The sequence below is a fragment of the Fulmarus glacialis genome, unplaced genomic scaffold, assembly GCF_000690835.1.
Source record: "Fulmarus glacialis isolate BGI_N327 unplaced genomic scaffold, ASM69083v1 scaffold7458, whole genome shotgun sequence".
NCBI lineage: Eukaryota > Metazoa > Chordata > Aves > Procellariiformes > Procellariidae > Fulmarus > Fulmarus glacialis.
Window position 1 is genome coordinate 15,507 of NW_009226249.1, and position 9,365 is coordinate 24,871.

Here is a 9,365-nt window from a genome sequence, read left to right on the forward strand (position 1 = left end):
GGCTAGATATAAAATACACGAAGACCAGACAGTAAATCATGGGAAAATATTTATATGATTTTTTTTAATAAATGGTCTCCCCAAGCAAACAAAGCTTCCCTTTATTCCTGTGTTAGTACAAAAATAATATTGCCAGAAGAGAAGTCAGAAGAGAAAACACCAGAAGAACGTATTTTTGGTCTTCTAAAAGTCATAAAATCCCCTTGCAAATATTACTGAGGATCAGATACCTGAGCAGAAGTACTTACATTAGGGCACTGGAGGAAGGAGGCGATTCTTGATATTCATGCTCATTTCTCAAAAAGTCATTTTTATGTAGCTACTTAACCAAGAGCAGGAAGTCAGAGCTAACATGCCTTCCAGCTTCAACTTCATTAAGAACTAATTAAAGTCTTAAAGAAATTGGTACCATGAACATGACACTTGAAACTATGTTTCCGATACTAGTCTCTACCAAGCTGTATCTGCTTTGCATAGTTGAAATAAATCAGTTTACAGCAGAGAAAACAGGAGGCTCTAGCCATAAAGCGCACACTCTCTTCTCACGCTCTCTCTCCCCACTCCACAGCTAGCAGAAGGCGTTAGGTATAAAACTAGCATGCCCACACAGCTCAGTAACCTGAGAGTGGTCCGCACGGTGTTACAGAAGGGCTTGATGTCAGTGGAGGCCACCCTGTGAGGCAGTGCAATGAGAGAGGAAGCTGTGGTCCTTTTCCCAGCGAACTGTTACAGGACGGCAGCTGAATTTCTGACACAAAATGCCGCTTTGCTTATGTCCAGTAAATGAGGAGGTAACTGTGGTTTCCACCCCACCTTTCCTCTGTCACTACTGTCAGCATTGCAGTTTTATTTTCTAGTATCAATATCTAGTTTTGCTCCCAATTGGTACCTACCCCAAGAAAGTCACAATTTGGTACTTGGAGAGTTCTTCATACAAGACCCTTACTCCGTGATCTGTGACTTGATTTACACTGAGCCTGGAATGAAGGGAAAGAAAAGAAAGTTTGAATCAATACAGATTACAAGTGTTCATCACCCATGAGTTAACGAATTACAGGAGGTCTATGCATTTTCCTTTGATATTTTAACAGGTCCTTATATCATATATTAAAAGCTATTAAGGGAAATGTGAGCTTAGTTTCATATGGCTCACTTCAAAAACAATAGAAAACAAAAAGCCCGAGATCTCCAAGGTAATGCTCTGGAAGCTGTCCATAGAACTGAAAACAATAAAATGTAGTAACTCAGAAACCAGAGACAAACACCTCATCCTCTTCCCGTGCTTACTGTGATTGCAGGAAGAAATTCTGCTTGACACCCTAGCAAAAGCAAGCTTTCCAAACTACTCTTCTTGCAATCTTCTCTCCGAGTACCTAGTGAAAGCCAGGCATCTTGAAAGTCACAACACATTCAGGCTCCACTGAATAAAGGTTGTGAAAAGCCCTGGCCAGGAAATAGAACTACAGTCCCATGAGTGCGCTAGATGTTTCTAATTTTATTGTCCCAACTAAACACGAAACAAATCAATGTCAGTCATTCACAGAATAAAAATACTTCTTTTCACAGTTGTTTAGGGGTTTTTGGAGGGTTTTTTTGTTGGTTTTTGTTTTGTTTTGTTTTAAACTTCTCAAGCTCTTTCACCTTGCCTAAATAGACAGGTTCCCGTGAAGCATTCCAATTCTGATGAGTCACATTTTCTGGGTAAAGCTGTCCCTGTGAAAACATTTTGACCAGCTTTAGTTTCTACACAAATTCTGAAGCTGAACATTCACTGCTGAGAGTCCCTTATCACCAACAGCCTCCCTGACTCTTGCTAGTCAGTAACTTGGTCACTTTGGAATGCACTAGCACATCGGAAAAATCAGAGCCGATTTCTACAGGTCAGAACAGTCTGCTTCTTTGAAAGGGATGGTTAAGCTATTAGAAACAACGTTTCCTGACCTGCAGAAATTGGTCATTAGAAATCAAAGTCCTAACCTCAGAAGAGCCATAAAGACAAAAAGGCAACCTAACAGACTGGTTTGGTGCTGGGGATGGTGTTAAGATCGCACTGTGTATGGCATGATCATATGATAGGCACAAAGAATGAAAGTCTGTCCTTTTCTTCTTTGGTTTGTCTTACATACTTATGCATTTTCCCCCCAGGTTTCCCTATTGCTTTCTCCTGGGAGGTCAGTTGATTTGCAACTAACTGCAAAAAAAAAGTGTCACTTGCTTTGATTTAGTCTAGAGGAAAACAAGGCAGAGCACAGCCAATCAGGAGGAATAAATCCATTCATTAAAAAAAATTCTCATGAGGCTGAAGGAGCTTTAAAAAAGGTGTATTTGAAGTTCCTGGTTTTCTGCACCTAAATGTTTGGACAAATAAGGTATAGCTACATGACACAACCTCAAAGGACTGGAGGTGGAACAATCTGGCCTGTGATGTTAGAGGTGGAGTTAGCTCTCCCTGATCACACCAAGCCATGTCCTCCCTCCACATCACCTCAGGGAAACACCACATCTAAAGACTTCAACTACATCCTTTCATGAAGTACTACATATTAGCTTTTGTCCTGTGAAAGCCAGACATCTTGCAGGATATAAAGCAAGAAATTCAGAGCTTTTGATCAAGGATTATTGTGAATAGTAGATCTTCCCTTACCCTGTATGACCAAGGGCAGAGATAGGCTCAGGCAAACTTCAGACAATGGAGGAAGCACTTCTGTTTCCTTTCTTTTCCATTAAGCACTTTCTCCCATAAAAATCCTCTTTCAAGACAAGAGAGCTTAAGATGGAGCTAACTAAACCTACAGGTTTAAACAGATCTGGCTTCTAAGGACTTCTTATCACCCTTTCCATCTGGGTTTCCAAATTCACAGCTTGTCCCTGCTCCTGCGACTGGCTGAACAAAAATTTCAGAAGGTCTGAAACTAATTTCCAGCAGCAGTAAGAATCCTCATCTTTCTCCACTTTCAAGATCAATTCCTCCAGCCCAGCAGTTTATGGAATAAACCAAGGATAAGCAAGGACCTGCTTGCACAGACTCCTACCTGATCACTGCAAGCTTGCTGAAACAAGGTAGCAGCTCTTTTACTCCATAGTCATTGATGTTGTTGTTGTCCAAATCCAGAGCCAGGCGCTTTTGAAAGTGATGCACAACAAAGGAAATAGCACTGCAGTCAGCAGAGTAGGCATTGCAGTATGTGAGCTTGATGTAATTGGCATGCATGCGTTTGGCAGCCAACTTCCCCACTTTCTCACTCTGAGTCTCGTACAGGCACCTCAGCATCCAAACAAAGTTGGGCTGGACCTGGATCTGATTGTAGTTTGGAAACCTGGACCGAGTGAGGCCTTTCAGGTGGGATTTCATGCTCTCCCCAAGGTATGTGATAAGCGCCTTTCTCTTCCTCTTAATGACTGCAGGCAAAACTAAATGTCTGAAGAGCTTCTGCTTGGATCTGGAAAGCAGGCCACAAAGAAACAGGTTGGTAAAATGAAAGTGTTCATTATTTCGGAAGGGATCCTTCCCTGCTAGTTGTTTCTTCAACCAAGGAATACGAAGGCAAGTAGGCTGGGCAGTCTCAGTGGAAGAACATTCATTGAAAAACTGAAGTAACTCCTTGGCACCCACTTTCTCTTCAATAACCAGGAACAAAGCTGTGAAAAAAGACTGAAGGGTTAAGTGCAAGAACTCATAAGTGGACTGATTGTCACAGCCGCTGTAACCTTTAACTGTCCTGAGAAAGCCCAATTGCAAATCTTCTTCAGAGATATTCGCTGATGAGACCTCCTCCTGCTCAAAGATAAAGAAAGAGTTCTCCATCCCCTTGTATGCCATTTTACCCAAAGCTAGAAGAGTTTCCTTTCTGGATGTGAACATCTCTGCTTGGCTTCTGGTGTTGTTCTTCAGCAAACTTGTTTTCAGAGATCGGTTCAGATGGACTTCAATCATGAGCAAAAATACATCTGTCAATGTAACAGAACAGTCTGGAAGCTCGTGGCTATCAAACATGGAATGGAAGTGTTCATAGCATTTAAAGATAATCCAACAAAATAAAGGCACCGAACACAAACTGCAGAGATTGGGGTTAGCTTCCAACTGGTTCAATACCAGTGTTCGTTGCCCCTCATCTTTGAAAAACATGGCAGTGTATTCCTTCAGGTTATTGCTGGAGAAACCACGGAGCAACACTTTCTTTCTAATGATGTTTCTTTGGATCTCAGTTCCTGTCCTCGCTGTAAGAATTTTCTTGGATCCCTTAAGAAGCTTTCCTCTGAGAAGGCTTACCAGCAGCACCAGGGGATGGATGGGTTCATTGGGTGAACACATCTCAGGAACACTACTGAGATCGAAGTTGGAATAGATCTCATCGAAGCCATCAAATGTGAAAAGAACTGTATGAGGGAATTGCAAGATGTGATGGAACACCTCTGTGGGGTCCTGGTCTGGGTAGCAATTGTATTTGAAGAGTAGGTCTTTCAAACATATGGCTTCATCTTCCTTAAAGCAACTAAACATCCTACATTTAAAACGGAAGAAAAATTTGGCCCCTACGTCCAATTCTTTTCTGGCCCAAAGGCTTTGTATCTTTTGCAGCAAGATGGATTTTCCAATTCCTGCATCACCAAAGACATAAATAGTCTCTCCATCTTCATTAATTAGCCCAACTGCATCATCAAAAAGGGCTTCTAATTGACACACTTTGCCTAAACTCTCATTGGTAAAACTGACCAGCTCCATAATACTGTTAGAGTAGATTTCTTCAAGCAGCATCTCTTCCCTTTGAGCGTATGACATAACAAACTTGGAGTCCCGTCCCAGTTCATATCTGAGTTTCTGGCAATACCTGCTAACTAGAAAGACAGTGAACTATTATTAAAAAGACTACTATTAAAAAGCCTATGTATATGATGACCCACCTCTTTGGGAACTGAGAGGGGGTAATAAACTAAAAAAATTCTTATGTAAAATTGGTTCTTTGGCAGATTACTTCTATTTATTTGTGCTGCCATCATGACTCTCCTGGGAAATTCAGGTGCTAATGAAAGAGGTAAAGTGGGAGCCACCATTTCCTGAAAGCCAGTACTGACACTGCATTGCTTTAAGGGGCTGCTATCTTTCACCTGAGACTCAAAGTCAAGCCCCTGACCTTTTCTTAAAAGACTGTTTTGCTCTCTGCAAAAGCAGGGGTTGGTAGTCGCTGATTAGCGTTGGCATCTGCCTTTTCACTATATTTATATTCTACCTGCAATTTCTATCAGGTAGGTGGTTATTCTTTCCCAGCTTGTTCGGTAATTTTTATTATTGTAAATAGAAGTCATGCACTTTAGAAACCTTTAGGCACCTGAAAAGATTTTTTTAAGGTGACAAAAAAAAAAAAGAGTCTCAGTTATTGTGCCACGTTGGCTTGTGTTTTTACTGCAACAGAAACTTCGCTTCAGATGGGGGCAAAGTAATTCTTGTATTTATGTAGTATGAAAAAACCTCTCAAGAGGAAAACATTTATTTCTGCAATACTTTAACTCTGACTTTTGGTATAACTCATCATTTAGGATCACAGAATAATTCAGGTTGAAGGGGACTTCAGAAGGTCTCTAGTCCAACCTCCTTCTCAGAACAGGGTCATTTACAAGATCAGATGAGGTTACTCAGGGCTTTATCTAGTTGGATCTTGAAAACCTCCAAGTATGGAGACTGCACAGCCTCTCTGGGCAACCTGCCTCATTGCTTGACTGTCCTCATCATAAAATACTGGCTATTCCATTGCCAAAACATGACAGTGTTGCTAATAAATTGTAGCAGAGGCCTAGAAAATACTACAGCTGGCATAAGGTTATGCCATTATGCTACATATCCACAAACAAATGCAGAAAGAGCTTGACGTTAGCAAAACAAGATGTAATATATCAACATGACTGTTGTGTTATACAGTGCGCCTTTTAATTATCTGGCTACCACTGCTAGTAAGCACAGCATGTGCACATTTATTTTCCCTGGCTGTGCCTACCTAGACTCTCTTACTTTCACAGCTGGTTAGAGGTCCCTACATAGTAGGGTAGTTCTAAGGAAAGGGATACAGATGCATGACCTTACCTGGATCTGTATTTACCACAGGTTTACTACAAATATTCTCTGAAGGCTCGTAACCTATTTCATCCAGCCAAGGCTGAAGCTCATAGTAAGCATCAGTGACTTTCTGCAGGACACGGATGAAATATTCTGAGACTTCTTCTCCCTTGCTCTGAACCAAGTCTAGAATTTTGCGAACCTGAAAAAACACCACGTGAAAGATCATTGATACACAGCATTTTATCACAGTTACAGTTGTAGACTGCTTTAGGATCCTTTTTGGACTGGAACAGGGCACCAAAATCAAAACTTCAAAAACTTGAATTCAAAATCTAGCTCTGAATTTGAACCATCACAAAACTGACTTTCTATTTGTATTTGGATGTTGCAAGAAAGTTGGCTCTGCAAGTTAAGGTCCGAACTTGTAGCTAAATCGTACTCTAACCAGAAACAAAATGGATAAATACTGCTCCTCAACAGGGAACCCAAAGGATTTCCTCAGCTGGCTAGACAGCATATTTTAAATCTCATGCTGGTTAAAATAAAAAAGAAAGGGGTGGTTTCTCAATGCCCTAAATTCACCCTCTGGTTTGTAAATATTCCAGACACATTTAGATTTACCTCAGGATCCAGCCAGATCCAGAGCAGGGTAGGCAGAATCTCTCTCCAGACCTTAATGCAGATCAAAACCTAAAACTCCTCCTTTTAACACAGCGACCCAATTCTGCAGGCTCTCTCTGTACAACAGACTCATTGCCTGCAACTGTTACTAAAACTAATGGCTACCAGGCAGTGGCTGGAGCAGTTCAAGACTAAGCGTTACCTCTAAAGGCAAGGCAGAATCTGATCTCTGTGCAACCAGTACAGGGCAACCCTAGAACAAAACCCTCTGCAAGACAGAGCAATCATTTGGAGGCCCATTTTGAATGTCTGGATCCTCTTTTTGCAGGAAATGAATGAAGAATTCAGTTCTAAACCAGACAAAGGTTTCTACAGACTGTGGTCTCTTGTGAGCTTAAAGCAGGGTGAGGTACATACAGCACAGCAAAAGCATGGTATTTTTTGACAATTTGTATGCTCTAAAAAGCAATTTTATGCCTTCCAGAGAAGCTCCCACACAGTCCACTTCAGTTACTATTGTGGCCTGCTCTCTGTTTCTGCTTAGACTCCTGATGCACTGCCTCCCCCTCAGCTTTGTTACAACAATCATGTATATTATGCTGAACAATAAGAAATGGAGATGATCATACAGCGTGCATTTATTCAGCTTTGACCCTATACACAGAGTGAGCACTGTGTTACTATGTCAACTTGCCAGCAAGAATTACTATTTTATGAAAATCTGCACTGTTAGTGAAGGCCAAGGTCTCTGAATTTTTTATGGTTTGCCTGCCTCTAACTGTAACACCGTTCTGAAGCTGCATGACTGGTTGGTCAGGCAAACAGATCAGGAGTTTTTTTTAAGTCATGATGCAAAGAGCAACTGTGTACATGTGATAATTTTTTCCTATCAAAAGACCACAAAATAATTTTTGCTACTGATGTCCAAAGATGAATCAAAACACCAAATGTGTCAGGATATATCAATTTTCCATACAAACATTTACAATGCACATAGGTCTTTGAAGAGAAGGGAAGGTGTGCACACAGACAACACACAATCATTAGCTTCTAAAATAATATTTAATTTCTGTCTCTCCTCCTCTAAAGCAGGATGATCTGTCCCACAGCATCCTGAAGCAGATTTTCCTTGCAATACTCTGCAAAATAATGAAGACTTGCATGTAGCAAGCTGCACTCTAATAGCCACTGTGGTCACCTCCTTATCAGAGGACAAAGCTGCAGCTAGGGGGACAGAACAGCAATTATCACCCTGCTCGTACTTACAGCTGCCAACGGGCATTACAAGCAGTGCCGGCCGTGCTGAAAGAGATGTGCTGGAGACACTTGTCCAGAAGGAACGGGGTGGGGAAACTCCAAAATAACAAAGATTAGAAAAGACACTAGATGTAAAATTGCCAGATAAGCCCATAAAACCCAGTGGTAAATTGAAAGTAACAAAAAGCTTATGCTGGCTAGCGAAATAAAAAGAATACCTTATCTGCTTGAGTTGGAAACTGGACAACAATCTCTGCATCTTCAGTGGAGAAGTAGTCATTCTTAATCAAGTTGTCAATCAAACACTGCGTGTTTCGTATCCTACTGACCAGAAGTTCTCGGTATACCTTCAGCAAAGCAATGAAGGACAGAGGACTTGTTCCTGGAGGTTTTCCCACAGAAATCTCCAAGTTAGCACAAAGTTGGCCTTCCATAGTTGAGATAGCAAGAAGCTGCTCCGCCTAGCCTCATCTTTGACAAACTGTCCGTTTGCAGTGCGACGTCAGCTTGGAGTTAAGTTCAGGGAAACAGGCAATCTGTCCTTCACATTACTGAGCCTGTAAAAAGCAATTGTATAGAACCTCAATTTAAACCTTATCCTATGCAGATACATCCTTCAATCAGCCATCAAAGAATACTTCCAACATCCGCGTAATATCATGGCCAACTTTATTAAAAAGTTTCTGCCTCAGGTACTTCCATTTATTTGTTCAGGTTTTGGAAAAAAAATTTCTACGGCAGGCAGTCTCCCTTCTGTACCAGTACTTTACTGTAGCTTGCCTCAAACAACACCACTGGCATCTGCTTTTAACTGCCTCTTCTTAGCGCGTAATTTAATATTTTTTATTAGCTTTTCATGTTTCAATAGACAAAGCAGGGCATCTGTCCAAACGTATCTGGACAAGGAAATAAACAGAATAAAATTATATTTCATAGCAATTAATTTTGTAGGAGGAATTAATTTATAGTAGCAATTCACTTTGCTTTTTCTTTGTTACAGCAACAGACCCTGTATAAAATGTCGGCAATATGATAACTGTCCCTGTAAGCGAGACCTTGTGAACTCCGAGACAGTTTTAGCTAAACTAGGAAAAAGTGTTTAGCTTCAGGACACCAGGTTTGAGAGGCAATAGTGAGATTGTGGGAAAACCACTGATCAGATGTTTCTGTTAAGAAAGCCAAGAGTAAACCGATGCTAACAGTGAAAATGCTGCTGTAGATTTCAGAGCTAATACACCACTTAGAGGCACAGAGCACTTCACACCTCCTAAAGCTATTGATTCAGACAGCGTGTAAAACAGGGAAAATATCATTGCATTGGTTTAATTTCGTTAATCTTACAAAATTCAGGTGAGTAACCATAAAAGTTAAAAATACAGTTTTTCAGAATCTGAAAAATAATGTTATAGAAAGGACTGAAATAAGTGATTGTAAA

General features: G+C 40.8%; 1 protein-coding gene across 1 annotated transcript in view; it reads right to left on the minus strand.

Annotated features, from left to right (window-relative positions):
* Positions 1 to 8,473, minus strand: part of NOD1 (nucleotide-binding oligomerization domain containing 1) — a 19,570-nt gene extending 11,097 nt beyond the window's left edge. The window contains exons 1-4 of the mRNA XM_009582737.1: positions 8,149 to 8,473; positions 6,077 to 6,251; positions 3,033 to 4,836; positions 894 to 977 (exon numbers count right to left, since the gene is read on the minus strand). Of these exons, the coding sequence (XP_009581032.1) occupies positions 894 to 977; positions 3,033 to 4,836; positions 6,077 to 6,251; positions 8,149 to 8,364 (2,279 nt within the window). The 5' untranslated portion in view covers positions 8,365 to 8,473. The remainder of the gene's footprint in view (positions 1 to 893; positions 978 to 3,032; positions 4,837 to 6,076; positions 6,252 to 8,148) is intronic.
* Between the last annotated feature and the right edge of the window lie 892 nt (positions 8,474 to 9,365).